Source organism: Podarcis gaigeae, assembly GCF_964106915.1.
Source record: "Podarcis gaigeae genome assembly, chromosome: 5".
Taxonomy (NCBI): Eukaryota; Metazoa; Chordata; class Lepidosauria; order Squamata; family Lacertidae; genus Podarcis; species Podarcis gaigeae.
The window spans coordinates 73,654,782-73,675,530 of NC_139681.1; the positions used below are offsets into that span (position 1 = coordinate 73,654,782).

Consider the following 20,749-nt stretch of genomic DNA (forward strand, 5'->3'; position numbering starts at 1 on the left):
TTCCCCATGTGGCTGGTGACCACCACCTCACCACCCACACATTCAGAATACATGCAAAGAGGCTCTACACATGCACCAATGTAGATGTGCAGAGATACTTCCCATGAGGGGGGACTCTGATTGGGCCAGGATCCTCCCCTTACTTGGAAGTCCCTCTTCATGTGGTCCTAAAATGGAGATGATGAGTTGTGCAATCACCAAGTGGTGGGAGTCAATTAGGGCCTTATTGGCAGTGGTGCCCTCTGTATGGAATGTCCTCCCATCAGATATCAAGGAGACAAAGAACTACACAACTTTTAGAATACATCTGTATCAGGTAGTTTTTAATGCTTGACATTTTATTATGTTTTTATATGCACTGGAAGCTGCCCAGATGGGTGGGGCATGCATTAATAATAGTAGTAGTAGTAATAATAATAATAATAATAATAATAATAATAATAATAATTTCTAGTAGTTCCTCAAGGTGGTGATCCCACAATTTTTGTTGAGATACTCTAATATGTGGTCCAAATTAACTGGCATGCATCACAAGGTAACAATGTGGGGTATAAAGATAAAGGTATAGGGACCCCTGACCATTAGGTCCAGTCATGACCGACTCTGGGGTTGCGGCGCTCATCTCGCTTTACTGGCCGAGGGAGCTGGCGTACAGCTTCCAGGTCATGTGGCCAGCATGACTAAGCCGCTTCTGGAGAACCAGAGCAGCACACAGAAATGCCATTTACTTTCCCACCGGAGCGGTACCTATTTATCTACTTGCACTTTGACATGCTTTTCAACTGCTAGGTTGGCAGGAGCAGGGACTGAGCAACGGGAGCTCACCCCGTCACGGGGATTAGAACCGCCGACCTTCTGATGGGCAAGCCCTAGGCTCTGTGGTTTAACCCACAGCGCCACCCGTGTCCCTCATGTGGGGTATACAAGCACATTAAATGGGTTTCAATGTTATATCCCATCTTAATGTTAATATAGGATGAGTGTTCTTTCGGTAAACCTGGTCATGAGCCATTTTGGGTTTTAAAAGGTTAAACCCTGCACTTTGGGTCTGGAATGCAGACAAAGCACAAGCATCAGCAGACTTCCAAGTAAATACTGTTGTGGCCCAATTCTGGAGCCATGGCAACTTCCAGGCCATTGACAGAGTCACATATGACACCCTGCAATAGTCTAAGCAGGAGGTTACCAGAGTGAGGGTACTTGTAGCCAAGCTATCTCCATCTACATAAGGTCACAGGTTTTGGAAGAGCAGCTAATGTTGAGTTTCATGGTTACCTTGAACTGCCTCTTTAACCACACGAACAAATTGTAGCCACAGTCTTTCAGGATCCAGTTCAACCCAACCTGGCCGAGGCTGAACAACTTCCACCTATTAACAAAAAACATAATTACCAAGCAATCAGACCCAAAGCCACAAATGTTAGTGGTCTTGAGGAACTTACACTATGGGAAAGGCCATATAGGTGCAGCGGTACATTGAGATAATCTGGCCCCAAACCATTTATGGCCTAAAAAGTTAATAGCACTTTGAATTAGGCTCCAAAATGTATTGATTGCCATTGAAAATGGCACAAAAGTGATACAACACATTTAGACCTTCTGGAGCTCATTAGTATCCTGGTGGCTGTATTTTGCACTAGCTGGTGTTTCCAAGTTGTCTTCAGAGACAACAACACAGAAAGCACAGTGTTGTAGTTTGCTTTGGAGGTAACCAGACCATGAATGACCAAGCCAAGGCCATGCCAATCTGGACAGGGCTGCAGCTACCCTACCAGCCTGAGGTGGTAGAATGAATTCTGGGCCACTGCAGCTATCTGTGCCTTGGTAGACAGCAATGGATTCAAGAGCACTCCCAAGCGCCATACCTAGTCCTTGTGTAACCCCACCTAAGACCAGTGTAATAATAATAATAATAATAATAATAATAATAATAATTTAATAATTTATTATTTCTACCCAGCCACTCTGGGCAGCTTTCAACAGAACATTAAAAACAGAATAAAACATCAAACATTAAAAAACTTCCCTATACAGGGCTGCCTTCAGATGTCTTCTAAAAGTCAGATAGTTGTTTATTTCCTTGACATCTGATGGGAGGGCGGTTCCACAGGGCGGGCGCCACTACCGAGAAGGCCCTCTGCCTCAGAAGTAACTTGGCTTCTCGCAGTGAGGGAACCACCAGAAGGCTCTCAGCGCTGGACCTCAGCGTCCGGGCTGAACGATGGGAGGTGGAGACGCTCCTTTAGGTATACTGAGTTTACCTCTTCTGTCCTCATTGATAGATCTCCCACAGCACAGGGCCTCTGTTTTATCTGCAATAAGTTTCAGCTTGTTTTCCTTCATCCATCCTAAAACTGTATCCAGGCACCTGTTCATGAGTTCTATAGTATCACTGGAATTTGTAGGTGGAAAAGAAGGTTGGAGCAGTGTCTCATCAGTATGCTGATTGGCAGTGCAGCCCAAATATTCAGCTAGACTTCTCTCAGCAGTTTAATGTACAGTGGTGCCCCGCAAGACGAACGCCTCGCAAGACGAAAAACCCGCTAGACGAAAGGGTTTTCCGTTTTTCGATGCGCTTCGCAATACGAATTTCCCTATGGGCTTGCTTCGCAAGACGAAAACGTCTTGCGATTTTTTTTTGCTCCCCCCCCCCTTTTTCTAAGCCGCTAAGCTGCTAATAGCCTTTTAGCCGCTAAGCCGCTAAGCCTTTAATAGCTGCTAAGCCGCTAATAGCGCTAATCCGCTAATCGGGTTGCTTCGCAAGACGAAAAAACCGCTAGACGAAGAGACTCGCGGAACGGATTATTTTCGTCTTGCGAGGCACCACTGTAGACTGTTGGAAGAGCATTGAGAATAAGATGGAACTCCGAGGCACCCCACTAGCCAGAGACTGTGGGGTGGAACTGAACTCTCCTAGCACTACTTTTTGTGAATGGCTCTCCAAGAAGGACCAGAATTCAAAGCCCAGTAGAGACAGAAGGATAATGTGATCACAATACTAACAAAAGCCACTGGGAGGTCCATCAAGACCAAGAAATTCCGACAATAAAGGCTGCCTGTGTGCTTCTTTTACATAATTTGCATCGTTTAAAAATACTCAAAGCAGTGTTACAAGAAGATAATTGTAGCGATTGGGAATCAATGTGGAATAGGTACATACATAAGATATGGGGTTTTGCAGTCCATGTACTGGGCAGAGTTGTCACACAAACTTTATGTTCACACTCCACAATGAAAAAAAATAAGTTACGCAATTCTTATACATGCAGATTATTGGTTAACTTCTACATGGAGTGAATCTTGATTATTTTAATTATGCTTACCCCAACATTCCTACCCTCAATGCAACTTACCGTATTTTTCGCTCTATAAGATGCACCAGACCATAAAACGCACCTAGTTTTTGGAGGAGGAAAACAAGGGGGAAAAAATCTGAATCCCAGAAGCCAGAAAAGCAAGAGAGATGCAGCAATTCCTCTTGCTATTCTGGCTTCTGGGATAGCTGCTCAGCCTGCATTCGCTCCATAAGACGCGCACACATTTCCCCTTACTTTTTAGGAGGGGAAAAGTGTGTCTTATAGAGCGAAAAATACGGTATATGTCAGTAAAATACAAATGACTGTATTTTAGCGTTGTATTTAAATTGTATTTGTTTTTAAGTTGTAATCATTTAACTTGTTTTTATTATTGCTTGTAAGCCGCTCTGAGCCCAGCCTTGGCTGGGGAGGGTAGGGTATAAATAAAAATTATTATTATTATTATTTGTTTCTCTAGGGAATGAAGATCCAACGTACATCCTTTTTGCATATCAATGGGTGATGCAAAGAAATCTGGATCAGGCTCAATTCCCTCAAATTTACAATGCTTCATTATCTTGGCTCAGAACAGAGTATAAAGCACCAAAGTGTTAGAAAGCTTTATTAAGATGTTTGGATAAGCTTTTGACTAGGCAGGAGAGAATCAAGTCATAATTGCAGCAATGTCAACGAAATGTTGATGAACATTGATGAACTGCCCATAGATGAAGGGAAAGTTCACAACATAAAAATACAGCATAAAAACTCCTGTTAAATCTACAGGCATTTTCTCTATCTGAATTCCATAACTTCATATCAAATTAAATACAAATAATATATGAAAGTGCCAGCAAATTGACAATCATTACAAACAACAAAAAGTCAGACTGTCCTATTAATTATTATGAAAACTTTTATACCATATTAGACCACTGCTATATATTAAATTAGTTCCAGTGTAGCTTTGTCTGCTGTAACAGTTTATGAGATCCAGCTTTTGCTAAAGCCTTGAAAAATTCCAGAAAAGATTAAAGTTACAGTAGTGTATCTAATGGTAGTGTATCTAATGGCATCCTTTGTGCTGACAGAGGGCTCTTGAATCCTGTGGAGTTTTCTGTCAATAGGACAGGGAGAGAGGCAATTTTTGCCAGTTCCCCCTCTGCTCTGTAGGTCCTTATGCCCCTGCCCCAAATCTGCTCCAGAGTGTTGGGGGAACTTTTGGAATTGCCTGGGAGGTGAAGGGTGGTGACAGGAGGATGCAATTTGTACAAAGGTGGTTACACTGCCAGAGGGTCAACAATGGCCAAACTCAATAAGCAATGCAAGATTATGCTCACTTCTTGCTACATAAGAAGCTGCCTTATACAGAGTCAGAACATTGGTCAGTATTGTCAGCAAAACAGTCTCCAGGGTTGTAGACAAAGGGCTTTTCCAGTCCTGCCTGGAGACTGAACCTGAACCTCTGGCACACAAAGCATTTTAAAGATATAGCTTTGCCCTACTGTAGCTTCCCTTACTGAATTCAATAATGTGACAACTGTGACAACAGCTGAGCAGTCATTGTCTAGTTGGCGAAAAAACTAAGGATCAGAAATAGAAAATTTATGGATTTCCCAGTGCTCTTGGCTATAGGAATAAAAAGGACTTGTTTCATACAATTATTGTAAGGATGAATGAGATAACGGATGAACTCAGTCCATTTGTCCCATCATTAATAGACATAATTCAATCCACAAATCTGCAATTGCCCTCCAGGAGCATCTGGGTCCGCCAGTGGATAGGTAACCTAATCCAAATGGCATGGAGATGCAAACTATATTGTTACATGCCACTCCAATCTCGGAGCTGTGTGAGATTTCAGGGGTTCCAGGCATCTTTATCCAGGCATTTCCTTTTGGGAAATGAGGCACAGCGGAGACTGTAGTGTCTCTATGATATATGGTTTATTTACACATATCTACAACCTGAGCCTACAACAAAGGCGTTCACAGCATCAACAGCGCAGGAGGCTTCTCTCATAGTCACAGCAGCCTTGAGCTTAAGCAGACCACAACCACTGCTCTCAACCACTGATCTCTGACTCTCTCCAGCCTGCTGCTTACGATATCTGATGCATAACTCCTAATTGCAACTCTGCAATTAAACTCTCCAGCAATTAAACTTTAACCTAATTAAACTCTGATATAAACACTGGCATTGTCTTTTAAACTAACTCTCAGTTGAAGTAAGGAGCCCACTCATTTGCAAATAAGATTTGCCCTGGATTTTTCAGTGTCCTAATCAATCCTTACCCCCCCCCCCCCGGGCTATCAGCTCATGCAGGAGGCTAGTGCTGACTTAAGTAGCTGTGGACACATCCAGTGGCTTAATTAGCTCTTCACATATGTTAATTCCTGTTGTCTTTGTCAACCTAGACAGCATCTTAAAAAGTAGAGACATCACCTTGCCAACAAAGGTCCGTATAGTAAAAGCTATGGTTTTCCCAGTAGTGATGTATGGAAGTGAGAGCTGGACCATAAAGAAGGCAGAGCGCCGAAGAATTGATGCTTTTGAATTATGGTGCTGGAGGAGACTCTTGAGAGTCCCATGGACTGCAAGAAGAACAAACCTATCCATTCTTAAGGAAATCAGCCCTGAGTGCTCACTGGAAGGACAGATCGTGAAGCTGAGGCTCCAATACTTTGGCCACCTCATGAGAAGAGAAGACTCCCTGGAAAAGACCCTGATGTTGGGAAAGATGGAGGGCACAAGGAGAAGGGGACGAGATGGTTGGATAGTGTCTTCGAAGCTACAAACATGAGTCTGACCAAACTGCGGGAGGCAGTGGAAGACAGAAGTGCCTGGCGTGCTCTGGTCCATGGGGTCACGAAGAGTCGGACACGACTAAACGACTAAACAACAACATGTTAATTCGAGAGGGTTAGAGCACAGCTCTAGTACACAGCTCCAATACACACATGGGAGTAGCACAACTCTAGCACTCTAAGCCATAATTAAATTCTCCCCCGCCTTTCCCCGAAGCATTAATTAAATTCTAACTATAGCTTGATCTGGAATTTAGGGAGTCTTGCACCCACCAACTTATAACAATGTGAACTAACACTTCCTTCTAGGAGATGTCGATATCCAGCTGTTGAAAGCTATACAATTGTGCCAGCTTGATTATTCATACACTAGGCAGCCCTGTTCAGGGAAGTTTTTAACATTTAACGCTGTATTGTTTTTAATACTTGATTGGGAGCCGCCCAGAGTGGCTGGGGAAACTCAGCCAGGTGGGCGGGGTATAAATAAATTATTATTATTATTATTATTATTATTATTATTATTAGCGTTTCCACAGAATCCCAGGAGTTAAGAAAGTGAGCCCACGTGAAGCCACTCAATGGCAAACCCTTAAAGACCAATATAGAATTTTTTTTTTTAATTGTATATACTAAGGTTTTACCTTTAAAAGTCTGAATTCCCTTGTTTCAAGAGTTAAATTCTGGCAAGCAATAGTCATGTTTGACTAAGTTTTGCTTAGAGTAGAACCACTGAAATTAATGGGCCTAACTTAGTCAGGAATTAAAGAACCTTTTAATGAGGGTGAAAGAAGAGAGCGCAAAATATGATCTGAAGCTCAACATGAAGATCGTGGCCACTGGGCCCATCACCTCCAGGCAAATAGAAGGGGAAGAAATGGAGGCAGTGAGAGATTTTACTTTCTTGGGCTCCATGATCACTGCAGATGGTGACAGCAGTCACGAAATTAAAAGACTCCTGCTCCTTGGGAGAAAGGCGATGGCAAACCTAGACAGCATCTTAAAAAGCAGAGACATCATCTTGCTAACAAAGGTCCGTATAGTTAAAGCCATGGTTTTCCCAGTAGTGATGTATGGAAGTGAGAGCTGGACCATAAAGAAGGCTGATTGCCGAAGAATTGATGCTTTTGAATTATGGTCCTGGAGGAGACTCTTGAGAATCCCATGGACTGCAAGAAGATCAAACCTATCCATTCTTAAGGAAATCAGCCCTGAGTGCTCACTGGAAGGACAGATCGTGAAGCTGAGGCTCCAATACTTTGGCCATCTCATGAGAAGAGAAGACTCCCTGGAAAAGACCCTGATGTTGGGAAAGATGGAGGGCACAAGGAGAAGGGGACGACAGAGGACGAGATGGTTGGGCAGTGTTCTCGAAGCTACCAGCATGAGTTTGACCAAACTGCGGGAGGCAGTGGAAGACAGGAGTGCCTGGCGTGCTCTGGTCCAGTACAAGACAAGTTGGTTGCATTTGGCTTTCTTTCTCCCCCCCCCTTTTATTGTTAAAATAATTCAACATTAATATACATACAAACATACCTACATACATACAACATACCTACACTCAATCCCACAGATAATTCCCATCACCATCCACCACCCCTCACCCTTTGTGTTAAGACTTCCAATCTACTCAATTGCAATTTCTTTCCACTTCTATTACTTTCTTTCACACACCTTTAACCTAATTTCATACTTCTTTTTCTATTACACATTGTTATCCATCTTATTTAGTATTCCAATATTTGAAACGAAACTTGTTTATTCTAATAGGAGTTCTGATTTTTCGATATAGTTGTGCAAGTATCTTTTAAACACCTTCCAGTCCCTGTCTGCCTTCTCTTTTGAGATCCTTCCAATTTCTCCCATTGTTTTGGATATATTGTAGTACTCCAATAATTTGGCAAGCCACTCTGTCTTTGTTGGTACAGTACCACTTTTCCAGTTTTTCGCAATCAATAGCCTTGCGGCTACTGTTGTGTATAAATATAAGGTCTTGTCTTCTTCCTTTAGGCTTCCTGGTACTATTCCCAATAAAAAACCTTCTGTTTTCCTAAATGAATATCTGAACATTTTTTTTCATTTCGTTATATACTGTTTCCCAAAATTGTTTGATGTTTAAACAATTCCACCATATATGTATCATAGTACCTTTTCCAGTGTTGCATCGGCAGCAGACATCGCTACAATTTTTATTCATTTTTGCTATTATTTCAGGTGTTAAATACCATCTGTGTTGCATTTTGAGATAATTTTCTTTCAATATATAACTCATAGTGAATTTCATATCTTCCTTCCACAATTTTTCCCATTGTTCAAACATAATATTTTTCCCAATATCTTGCGCCCAGTTGATCATTGATGCTTTAACCAATTCATCCTTTGTTTCCCACTCTAAGATCAAATTATACAATTTAGATATATTTTTTGATTTTTCTTGTATTAAATATTTATCGAATTTTGATATTTCTTTTTCAAATCCTAACTTTTTGTCTTTCGCTAATCTGTACTTAATTTGAATATATTGAAACCAATCACTAATATGAGCTTTAATTTCTGTATAATCCTTTAATTCCAATTCTCCGTTTTCTTTCTTTAATACCATTTTATAGGTAGCCCAGTTTTCTTTCATATTTAATTTTTTCACTGCAACAATTTCTGCTGGCGATGTCCACCAAGCAGTTTTCGGTTCTAGAAGTCTTGTATATTTCTCCCATATTTTATATATAGACTTTCTAACTATATGCCCTAGGAAGCCTTTATGCACTTTGACTTTTTCATCTATTAGATAGGCATGCCATCCAAATCTCGTCTCTACTCCCCCTAAATCCAATACATCCGAGTCATCTTTCAACATCCTACCTGATATTATTAGCTGTTTTCAGCCAGTCTGTGGGGCAAGACACCAGCAGAACTGTGTGGATTAGTGTCGTAACCAGCTATTGTGTACCAGTTGAATTTCTTGTTTGCTCTGTACATTCCTCACTTCTATATAGGTCAGAAACATTTCCCCAGATGCAATCAAAAGCAGAACTCCCTAACTTTGTACTTGGCAGTGGTGTATGACACCTTAATCTCACTTGTGACCCAAACTTAATTTGAGCTACGGCTTTCTGACTAGAAACCTGTTTCCATACATTATTATTGAGGCCCATTTGCTTACAAACCCTACTAAACTAACCTGTTCAGGTTGATACAGAGAGCAGTTTTACTTGCGCTGTATTGTCTCTGTGGGCCAGCTGTCCTAAAGACATAGTGTGGTATTTACTCAGAGTATACCCTTTGAAATGAATGAACATGACTAAGTTGTTGTTGTTGTTTAGTCGTTTAGTCGTGTCCGACTCTTCGTGACCCCATGGACGAGAGCACGCCAGGCACTTCCAGTGAGTGCTCAGGGCTGATTTCCTTCAGAATGGATAGGTTTGATCTTCTTGCAGTCCATGGGATTCTCAAGAGTCTCCTCCAGCTGCATAATTCAAAAGCATCAATTCTTCAGCGGTCAGCCTTCTTTATGGTCCAGCTCTCACTTCCATACATCACTACTAGGAAAACCATAGCTTTAACTATACGGAGCTTTGTTGCAAGGTGATGTCTCTGCATTATCACCTTTGAGGTATAGTCACCTTAACAAAGCTATTTCTCTTCTTTGCTGGAGAGGGTGTAAAGAGGTTAGAACGACTATACATATGTAGCAGGCAAGTGACTAATTACAGCCATTTTGGAAGAATGTTGTTGATTAACATTCTGATTACAAATAAAATTAGTACTGTTAACCAGCTCTAAAAGTGAAAATGACAATCAAAGAATTAGTTACTTTTCTTTTAGCAGCAGCTTGACAACTTCTTGTCCAAAATTAGGAATCTTTGGAACATTCACAAATGTCACAATGGAAACAAAAGATTAGGACTTTGGAATTACATTTTCCCATAGGAATCTGTGTTCTGGGGTGAGTAGGAGAAATGTGTGAAGGGGGTGGTGGTGTTATGTTCTCATATTCCTTTCAAAAAAACAACAAATAGCATATATTTTAAAAAGAAAAAGAATCAACATAGTCACATTCCCCTTGTCCCTTCCCCATTAAAAGTAACAGGTAAGGGGTGCTGAACTAAAATGTAGCTGGACAGCCTGCTTCTTTTAAGCACACCTGCTTGAGAAGTTTACTAAGAAGATATTTGCAACTGGACAGTAGTTATCACAAAACTCTGGGCCCAAGTGGGGCTTCTTGAGAAGGGTCTTACCATAATTGCTTTCTTCATTCAGGTGGCACCACACCATCCCACAAAGAACCATTAACCCCCTGGACCCACCCAGAAAGCCTCCAGTCGAGGGCACCTGTGTTAGGCCAAACTCCTTCAAGTGTGTTGTTGCAGGCATGTATAGAATTGCTACCTGATTTTCTAGCACAGCACTTTGTCCTCTTGTCATAGACACACATGGCTGCAATCCTAAGCAACAATGAATTCAGCAATAATAACTGTATTTCTGAGTAAACATGAACAGGACAACACTATTTAAAGGTATTTTGAATAAATGGAGACATAAGTAATATTTCATAGGTAAAAGTAAAGGTAAAGGTACCCCTGCCCGTACAGGCCAGTCGTGACCGACTCTAGGGTTGCGTGCTCATCTCACTCTATAGGCCGGGAGTCGGCGCTGTCCAAAGACACTTCCGGGTCAGTGTGACGAAGCTGCACTGGTGAGCCAGCACCAGTGCCGCACACGGAAACGCCGTTTACCTTCCCGCTATAAAGCGGTACCTATTTATCTACTTGCACTTAGGGGTGCTTTCGAACTGCTTGGTGGGCAGGAGCTGGGACCGAACGACGGGAGCTCACCCCGCCGCGGGGATTCGAACCGCCGACCTTACGATCAGCAAGTCCTAGGCACTGTTTTACCCACAGCGCCACCCGCGTCCCAGTCCTTCATAGAGGTAAACAAATGCACTCAGTTAATTACCGCAGTTTCTTCCTTCTGTCATTAAGCACTGAAGTTTAATCATGATAACATGTGTTGCAATTAAACTAGTTTGCAAATAATACAAGGCTGAAGCCCAAACTACACCATAAGTTATGTGAAGTACTGTATATACTTTAAAGGGCATGCTAACAATTGTCTCTATTTAACAAAAAGCAGCTCAGAGAAAGTTGTATCTGAGTTGGGTCACACTGAAGAGAAACCTTCTTCCTTGTGCCACTTTCCTATCAAAAGTCCCCTCCCACAACTGATGTTTGCCCTTAAATATCAGCATCAAGTGATAAATTTCAGCAGGGAAACCCTCTCCCCATTAACCCAGCTTGACTACCCACAGCTGCTTTTGGTAAAAGCAGATCATTCAAAGTGTCATTATCCTAGCACTATACTATAGTTCCTTGAACTAATAAATGTAAACTAGGACCATGCTGACAGAAGGTAAACATGCATTGCAACATGTCAGCTTACTGGTACTTGGAAACAGTTGCATCATCAAGCACCAAGGTGCATGTACAGACAAAATGTGCACAGCCTGTTCTATAACCAATTAATCTGCAATAGGAATCTCTGAGCTTTGTCGCTTAGTCCTCTGAAACATCCCAAACTTTCCAAACCCAAGTCTGCTTCTGCCTTTCAAATTCAGCTTGTGTGATTTATTTTACAGACATGGGGGGAGGGGGGCGGGAACGAACAGCAAAGAACAATAATCCTTATACTGCGGATTGCGCAAACCAGTTCATTAAAACACACTAACAAATGTTTTTTTTCCAAGGAAGAGCTTCCTGTTCTCCAACACATTGGCTCAGCAACACAGTGCTATGCTTCATTAGGTTCTTTGTAGTAAACAATTATTATTTTTTTGTGCAATTCCTACAGTAGGCTCCAATGCCCACAGGGTCTCCCCCATTCTTCCCTTCCCGTTGATCTAGGAATCAAGAAGGTTGCTATGTTACCAGCATTTAACACCTCTGTACATGATGCTCTCATGTGCCTATGCGCAGCGGAAGGCTGGCGCATTCATACTACACAGCAACCAGAGCCTGCAACAAAATGTTGCGGTACATGAGCCAGTTTGACTAATGAGTGACTGGTGGAAGCATCAGGGAACTAACAGAGCAGGAGCCAGGCTTTGTTTTGTCTTTGGGATGGAGGGGAGAAGAGAGAAAAGAAAGGAACAGGAAGGAGAAACACACAAAGGATAGCTCAGCTGATAGAGCAGGAGACTCATCCTTCATGCAAAAGGATTCCTGCATTGCGGGGGGCTAGACTAGATGGCCCCCAGTGGTCCCTTCCAGCTCTAGGATTCTGTGACCCTGGGTACAATCCTAGGCATATTACTCCCAGGTAAGTGGTTAAAGAGGCTGCACTCTTACGTCTGTGTTTGTCCACAGGAGCAAAGTAGGGCTTATTTCTAGGTAGACACGCGTTAAAATCGAGCTGTACCTTCTGACGCGGCTTGTATCCCCCCTCCCGCCCTTCCTCCCCACCACAGCTCCCACCTGCATAGCTTTGGCTCCCTTGAGCACCGCCGCCTTGTCGTAAACATGGCACCGTATCACCGTGCTGCCCACGTCCACTCCCAAGATATACTTCTCCGCGGTTGCAGGCGAAGCCATGGCGGCGTCGGCGGCGTCCTGCTCTTCCGAGTCTCGCTGCCGTCGCCCCTCAAGAACCGGGCGCCCGAGCTCCGCAAAGGCACCCAGGCGCTTTTAAAAGCTCCCCGGGAGGAGGAAGGAGAGGGACGCAGCCGCCGCGCCGACGGCGGGCGAGAGAGCAACGCCTCTCCATGCAGGGCGGGACTCCGGGGAGGAGAAAGCGGCCAAGGTGGAGGCGGCAGCGGCGGCCGGCTTTGAATGCCAGCAGTGATTGCGAAGGAGAGGAAGGCGGGTAGGTGTAGGAAGGGGCGGCGTGGCGAAAGCGAAGCGGAGCGCCGCCTTCCTGGTGCGCCGGAGGGCGCGAAGGTGCCTTTGCAGAGGAGGCCCGGCCTGTTTTGAAACGCCAGGCCCCCACACACCAAGGGGTTGAAGGGCCAGGGGTTGCAGTTTCCCGCCCCACTTTCTCGTGGTTTCCAGGGCAAGCAGTTAAATCTCAGAGGGTCAGGTGCCAACTTGGATAAGATATTGGGTGGGGGCAGGTATAATAATAATAATAATAATAATAATAATAATAATAATAATAATTTATTATTTGTACCCTGCTCATCTGGCTGGGTTTCCCCAGCCACACTTCCAGCAAAGATTAAGAATACATTAAAATGTCACACATTAAAAACTTCCCTGAACAGGGAAGCCCCACCCCACATAATCACAAAATGTGGCACACTATATGAAGGGCAATGCCTAACAACTTTGGAGGGGGGCTCCCCTAGGAGTTGGCTCCTATGTCCAGTAGAGTTGCGTGGGTTGTCAGCATCTGGGGCAAGGCAAGTAATTTGCACCCCCTAACCCGTGGATTTGCGCCCCTAACCCTCAGATGGTGCGGCCGGTGCGGCCGGCCCCCCCTGCACCCCCCACGCTACGCCACTGCCTATGTCCAGCGTCTTGGTCTGGCAGTGGCCATCCAGTTGCTTCTGGGAAACCCGTGAGCAGGACCTGAGGAGGAGCACATTCTCCCCTCCTACTGCCTCCGGCTTTGCATGACTAGTATGTAGTCATTTGCAGCCTTGCCCTCCCTGAATTTGCCTCATCCTCTCTCAGAGCCCTCCAAGTTGGTGGCCATCACTGACCTCCTTATGCAAGTCGGTTCCGTGCGCTGCGTGAAGCTGTTCTTGTTTTTATTCTGTCCTCAATCTTCCAATCTTCATTAGATGTCCAGGAGTGTTATGAGAGGAGGAGAAAAAAACTTCACTCTAGCCCCTTCCTCCATGCCATACAAAATTTTAATCATGCCACCCCTCTGCTCACCTTTTCTCTAAACTTGCAGTGCAGTTTCCAGTGTAAAGCCGGAAAACAGCAGGGCCCTTTGCAAACAAAACTGATATCCGAAAATTGTAGAATGTGCTAGACTGTAGTGGTCAGGTGGGATTGCTATGAGGAATTATAACCAATTTAGAGTAAGCCATCTGTGTCAGCAATGAAAGCATTGCGTTGACTGGGTTTAAACTATTTTAATATGATTCTTGATCAATCCACACCTCTGCATCCCTGTTCCATTTCTCATTCTTGACCAGTCACGTACACTGCCAGTTGCTTTGCCAGGCAGGCATCCTGGGTCATCAAAGACAGTGGGCAGCTTCTTTGAAGTAGCCTTTCTGATATGTTAATCCCAGGATGTTAATCTTAGGGCCAGGAAACAGATCTCACATGAAGGTGATAAACACTGCTGTCCTCCTGGCCATCGTTATCATGTATATTGCTTATTTATGATCTCAGGGGGTGCCAAATGCTCTCCTTTGTAGTTCTGTTCTTTGTTTACCCCATGCTTAATTAGTTTGTAGTTTAATTTGTTCCCACCTGGGGTTTGTTTAAATGCTCAGAAGAAATCTGATTGGTTCTTATGAACACTCTGTAAAAAGTTCTTTTGTGAATAAAACGACCTGGGCTGAGGGGCTGGGGGGGAGACAGAGAGACACGATTATACGCACCCTTCCCAGAGTCTTGCTGGTTCAAGCCTCAGTGTGTATTCTTATTAATCAGAGTTCAATCCTTCCTTTACCTGTGAACGCCTCACTAGACAGTTGAGAACATTCCTGCTTTGCGGGGGGTTGGACTGGATGACCCTTGGGGTCCCCACCAACTCAACAATTCTATGATTCTTTCAGTTGCAAAACAATACACTAAAACAGCTTCTGAACACAGTGACAAATTAGTGTATCATGAAAGACAGAAGGAACTCAATTGCCTATTGCAGATAAATGAAACTTTGTTACAAACATACTGCCTTCCAAACACATTCAGTTTTTTCTCTTAGGCAAACTCAAAGCTGAGATATTGTTTACTCTGGATTTCCTCTGAAGCAATCAACATCATAGTCAAAATGTGCTTGGAAATTCAAAGTTTTATTATCTGCAATAGGGTGTTGTTACTTTATCTTCTGCCTTACAATATACATTGCGTGCACGCACGCACGCACGCACGCGCACACACACACACAGTGTAAAATCTGCAGTTTTTGAGAGTGCTATCTGCACTTTTTGGTGTTGGTCAGGAGACGTTACTCTTTGATTCAGGCTACAAAGATGTTTACAATGTTTCAGAGGTGTTTTTACAGAGCACTTATAGTATATTAAACATTTACTAAGCATTTGGACAGAAAGCTGATCGTGTGCATTCCAGCTTCCACCTGATATATCTGATTTGGGGCATTAAATACTGGATTAGTCAAATTGCAAATAGCATAGCCTGGATCCAGCCCTTCTCTCTCCCCCCCCCCCTCCTGGGGCTGCATTCATAAACTGCTCTTATGCATACAAGCCCTGCATACTCAGACCACGTCCATTTGTTTGCCCTAACATTGGTCACATTTTGAGTGGTAATTCAAGGCATATTATCCCCACTCTCTTACATTTCTCCTACAAGGAAGCAGTTTTAGTGTGAATGAACTGAATTGTACCTCTCCTGCCACTCTCTAGAAAACAAATGGCCAATCTTAACCTTAATCCAAGATTGCATCATGACTATGCAAACTTAAGTTTCATGGCTTATTTTAAGAACAAATTACCACAAACCCCCTAAACCAAATAGAGCATGCAGTTTAAGCCATGTCTGACATAATTCTTCCAATGAGAAATAAACATACCAAAACTCAAAAATTTAGTTTACATTTTTATTCCAAGCAGACAAGGCCAAGTCTTTTATAAAATTATTGTATTAAAGTTCTCCAGAGTATTTAATCCATATGATTTATTCCTTCAGGGTATATTGTACATTTATATTTAAAAATACTTTTGCACAGCTACATGCTAGAATTCTGAAATGCACAACACTATACACAAAAATACACTCCATATTAATCATGCCAGTTTTAAACATTTCACTTTGGCAGATAGACAAAAGTTCTTTTTAAAAAAGAAACTATAAAAATGTGCACAAAAAGTCTTCCCTTTCAGATCTTAATAAAATACTGCTCTGTACAAGATCTTAATGAAAATTTCCAGCATTTACAAAATACATTTGAGAGAAATAAGCCATATAACTTTATTTTAAAAAAAAGCAAAAATTCTATAAGCCAATTATTTATGTTTTAGAGATTATGTATCTAAAAACTGGGCAGTGGATATAAAGAAACTGATACTAATCCTGCAGATTAACAGAGAGAATAGAAAACAGTGAAACAGGTACACTGACAAGTCTAGATGTGAACCAGGCTGATGAAAATTGGATGGGCATTTTTATTAGAATGGAAAACAAAGAAGCCCTGTTCAATAGGTAACAACAAACAGAGAATTTTGCTGGTTCTATTTCTATTATGCTGGCAGCAGGGTCCATAAAAAGTCTTACAGAATTTAGCATGTTAGAAGCAATTCCAGTGCCTGGATTAAGGGTCAGGTAACCATATATATATATATATATATATATATATATATACCCCAAAGATGTAAACAAATGAAAATTTTATGTTGTTTAAGAGACTCGATAGTAAAAGAAATCAGTTCTCACTTCCATGGGAGTCCACCTTATTCATTCTCTAGAGACTGAAGTCGAGTTACCAGGCAATATGATCTGAGAAATAATTTAAACTATGCCAGTGAGAACAGTATGACAGACCTTGTCAAGGGAAATATGGCCGGACTGTCCTGAGTTTAAGTGCTTTAAGTCCCATTAAGCATGTATTTTCACTCTTAAATGGAAAGCAGTGAGGAAAGCACTTTTCACCTTAACAGGACCACTTTACATGCAGCAAAGCAACAATGCCCTAAAACAAAGGAATGCAACCCAGCGGAGAGGAACCTGTGGCTCCAATGTACAACCAGAAGCCTTAAAGCAAGCAAGGAAAATCAGGCTTCACTTCTACCAACCAGTCAAAGCCTGGTGGATCATCTGTTGCAGCCGAGTTCTGTAGAACTCGCTGGTACCATTAGCTGATAGATGATAAGAGCTGAAGCCTGCTTATCAGCTGCATGAGTAAGTTCCCCAATACCTACAGAAAACAGCTGATGGGCATGAAGTTGAAGCCACAGGGACTTTAAAGCATTATACAAGGCTCTTTGCAAGCTTTGTGTGGTGCGCTGAACATCCAATCTCCTGATGTCAGATGACTGACACCTGTCAAGTTTTGCTTCCTGGACTAGGATTTGGCCTGTGGAGCCAAAAGGTTCCCCACTGCTGCACAGTACTACTAGAACATGAAAATTAATCTGCATGACAAAAAAAATAACAATTCCATACTATATAGTTTGAAGAGTGTTACCAAGTTGGGTTTTTTGTGTGCCTTGGATACAGTGAAATTTTAGATTTAAATAGCTCCATGATACATAGAAGTGGAGCTAAGATTGCACCTAGGGTACTGTTGCAACATTATTTTCCTATATAGAGGTTAATCTATGTTATTTGAGGCAGGGGGTGGGGGAGTAATGTGTGACCCACAACAGCTTAGCTAGTTTCTCTTTTAAGAAATTGTGGCATTTAAAAAATAAGTGATAAACAGTATCCTTCAGGCTAGTATTTTACATATCTCAGATTATGAAACATGAATTTGTGCTGAAGAACAAGTGGATCACAGGAAGGCAGCACAGTAGAACTAAAACAGCACAGCAGAATGAATGTTTGAGTCTGAATACGAATTAGACTAGGTTGTCTTCTAGCTTACACATATACTAATTTGGAATATTTGGGAAGATTCGCCATTATTTCTGAAACTGTACTATTTAAGGAATCATGCTTTGGTGATACCAGATCCAAGGAGTATATACTATTTCAGAACAATGAAAGTGCTTTAAAAAAAGCAGAGCCAGATCTGTTTTGGAGGCTGCACATTAGTAGAGAAGCGTACAGGAGTCATTCCCAAAACTACAACTTGTTACAGTGATGAGGTACCAACATGGTGTTCTTCAGATGTTGTTAGACTGCAGTTCCCATCATCTCTCACCACTGGCCATGCTGGCTGGGGCTAATAGAAGCTGGAGTCCAGCAACATCTAGAAAGCACAACATTTTGTCGACTCCTGCTGCAAATGCATTTGTTTGCTCTGGCTTCCTCTGTCAGTGGCTCATTTGTGGTGGCATTTAGTTAAAGATAGTTTATTACAATAGTCAAAGTTATTAAGCTGCTTTGGCATAACTCCTGGAAATGAACCTTACATAAAGTCAACTGGCAATGCCACAACAGTTAAAATCTATGCACACTGTATCAGATCAAAAAACCTGAAAAATCTAAAAATAAAGTATACCAGTTACATATAAATAAATTGCTTTTAGAAGTTATTATATCATTAAAAACAAGACATCAAGAATTATGCTTTGCATTCGTTGAGGACTTTTATATGTTGGTTTAAACAAAGCTATTCTCAATTAAGACGGCCAAGTCAGTATTATTGCTCCTCTTTTGGGACATTACACAAACCCCATTTTTCAGACTGAGGCATGATGGACAGGGTTGTTACTTTAACTCAAGAGTTTCTTGTGTTTTACATCACATTAAATCAAGCTCTTCAGTGAACATAATTGTTTTCATTGTGACTGACAGAAAATATTTACAGTCCAAATCACCTTTCAAATTATTATGCTTACATTTTTCAAATAATATTTATTGGTTTTATAACACTAAGGAAATGTAAAGTAATCCATGACCCATACTTATTCTGAAGATTTGGGTGCACCAAAATTGACAGCCAATTTTCTGGGCTTTCGCTTGGTAGATACATTTGGTATTGATTTCTTACGAGATGCAACCGAGCCTGAAGGTGCCATTTTCTCTTGGAAAGATGGAGCAGCTTGATGAGACCTTAAATGTTCTGAAGAAGCATCCTGTGGGTTCATTTTTGTAGTGTCGATGCTTGACTGTTCATTCTTTGACTGCACATTTTGAAGAGAACCTGGGAACTCCTTTGGCTCAACATTAGTCTTGCTGGCAACCCTTTTCTTAGTTACCTTTAAAAAAAAAAGAGGTTTAGTTTTCTAACATGTGAGAAGCATATGTAGAAGAAGAAGAAGAGGAGGAGTTTGGATTTGATATCCCGCTTTATCACTACTCGAAGGAGTCTCAAAGCGGCTATCATTCTCCTTTCCCTTCCTCCCCCACAACAAACACTCTATGAGGTGAGTGGGGCTGAGAGACTTCAGAGAAGTGTGACTAGCCCAAGGTCACCCAGCAGCTGCACATGGAGGAGCGGAGACACGAACCCGGTTCTCCAGATAATGAGTCTATCGCTCTTAAGCACTACACCACACTGGCACTGGCGCTGGCGCTCTCTCTCTCTCTCTCTCTCTCTCTCTCTCTGTGTGTGTGTGTGTGTGTGTGTGTGTGTAGCTGCTGTCAGATCTTACCTGCAAGGGTATAAACTGATTGTGTGCACCAGCTGGTACAGTGCCTGCAAAAGGCATATTCCCAGGATAGGAACCAGGAAAGTAAGGTTTCCCATGGACTGGAACTGGTGCTCCCCATGGCACTGGGCCAAACGCATGAGGTGGTGAAGGAAACAAATTAGCTGCGAAAACAATAAGCTCATTTTAGATTCCAGTATTAACTTAGAAAAATGGGTAGCTACTCTTTCAAAGCCTCCCTCCCTCCACTTCCGAACGGAATTCAGAAAGGAAATTTAGCTGCTAAATTTAGCTCATATATTTCATAGTAACTGAATTGGAGAAAAAGGTGCATTCTTTATGGAACCCAAAAGACAAATTTATGAGACACGAGATCAGTGCATTCAATACTTTCCCCTCTCACTGTGAGAAAAAATAATGGAACTTGTCTCACAAAGAACATTATTTTTTTTTTTAAGTCCTAAAAACTTTAGGACTTTGTTTATAAAAACCTAGGGCGTTGTTTATAAAATTAATCTATATAGAATAATCAAATTATATACAATTATTAAAGAAAGCACTGTTGCTGATAAGGACTAGGAGTTTGCTACTATGCAACTTCTATAAAAGGTTAATTTGCTTCCAACTATACTGTATGAAAAACATGCATTTACACACACAGGAAGTTAAAATTGATTAAACATACCAGTGTGCTGCGTGAAGACTGGAGGAATGGATCCAGGAGGCACAAGAGCTCCCATGGGTTGATAATTTGGAAATACAGGCGGTGGTGGCAGAGGAAAGTTCATCCCGAGAGAGCTCTGTATGAAAAAGGGTACTTAAAGTTTGTGATACAGGAAGCATGACTAGCTAATAAATGGAGATGAGCATTTTAAGGTTTTATAAAGCATTTTGACTGCTGGTCTCACCAATTGCTGCAAAGCAAAAAGTGCTGCTTTCTCCTTAGCTTCATTTTCAGAGTGACATTGAGGTCCGTGTACTAATAAGCCATTGGATAGCTTTACTTGACAAACTGTCATCGTCTATGGAAAAAAAGAAGACAAAGCAACTTTATTTTCTACATAACATACTGCAAACAGACTGCTAAATGGACAGATTTATACAAAGGGTGGGCAATTTATTTGCCTTCTAACAGAGTTTCCTCTTGAAGATTGGCCAAGTATCCTTCTGTCTAATGTGACCAGTCTACAACGTCCATCATCCCTGACCATTGGCCATGCTGGCTGGGAAGTCTAGTAGCATCTGGTGGGCCCCATGCTGGCTAC

The 20,749-nt window shown here is 42.1% G+C and overlaps 2 protein-coding genes across 2 annotated transcripts in view; both read right to left on the reverse strand.

Moving 5' to 3' along the window:
• The window catches only part of GK5 (glycerol kinase 5), a 33,562-nt gene extending 20,632 nt beyond the window's left edge, over positions 1 to 12,930 (reverse strand). The window contains exons 1-2 of the mRNA XM_083739041.1: positions 12,565 to 12,930; positions 1,276 to 1,369 (exon numbers count right to left, since the gene is read on the reverse strand). Of these exons, the coding sequence (XP_083595167.1) occupies positions 1,276 to 1,369; positions 12,565 to 12,681 (211 nt within the window). The 5' untranslated portion in view covers positions 12,682 to 12,930. The remainder of the gene's footprint in view (positions 1 to 1,275; positions 1,370 to 12,564) is intronic.
• A 2,885-nt stretch (positions 12,931 to 15,815) lies between these two features.
• Positions 15,816 to 20,749, reverse strand: part of XRN1 (5'-3' exoribonuclease 1) — a 44,893-nt gene continuing 39,959 nt past the window's right edge. The window contains exons 40-43 of the mRNA XM_083739018.1: positions 20,393 to 20,506; positions 20,170 to 20,284; positions 19,488 to 19,648; positions 15,816 to 19,091 (exon numbers count right to left, since the gene is read on the reverse strand). Coding sequence (XP_083595144.1) covers positions 18,798 to 19,091; positions 19,488 to 19,648; positions 20,170 to 20,284; positions 20,393 to 20,506 — 684 coding nt within the window. The 3' untranslated portion in view covers positions 15,816 to 18,797. The remainder of the gene's footprint in view (positions 19,092 to 19,487; positions 19,649 to 20,169; positions 20,285 to 20,392; positions 20,507 to 20,749) is intronic.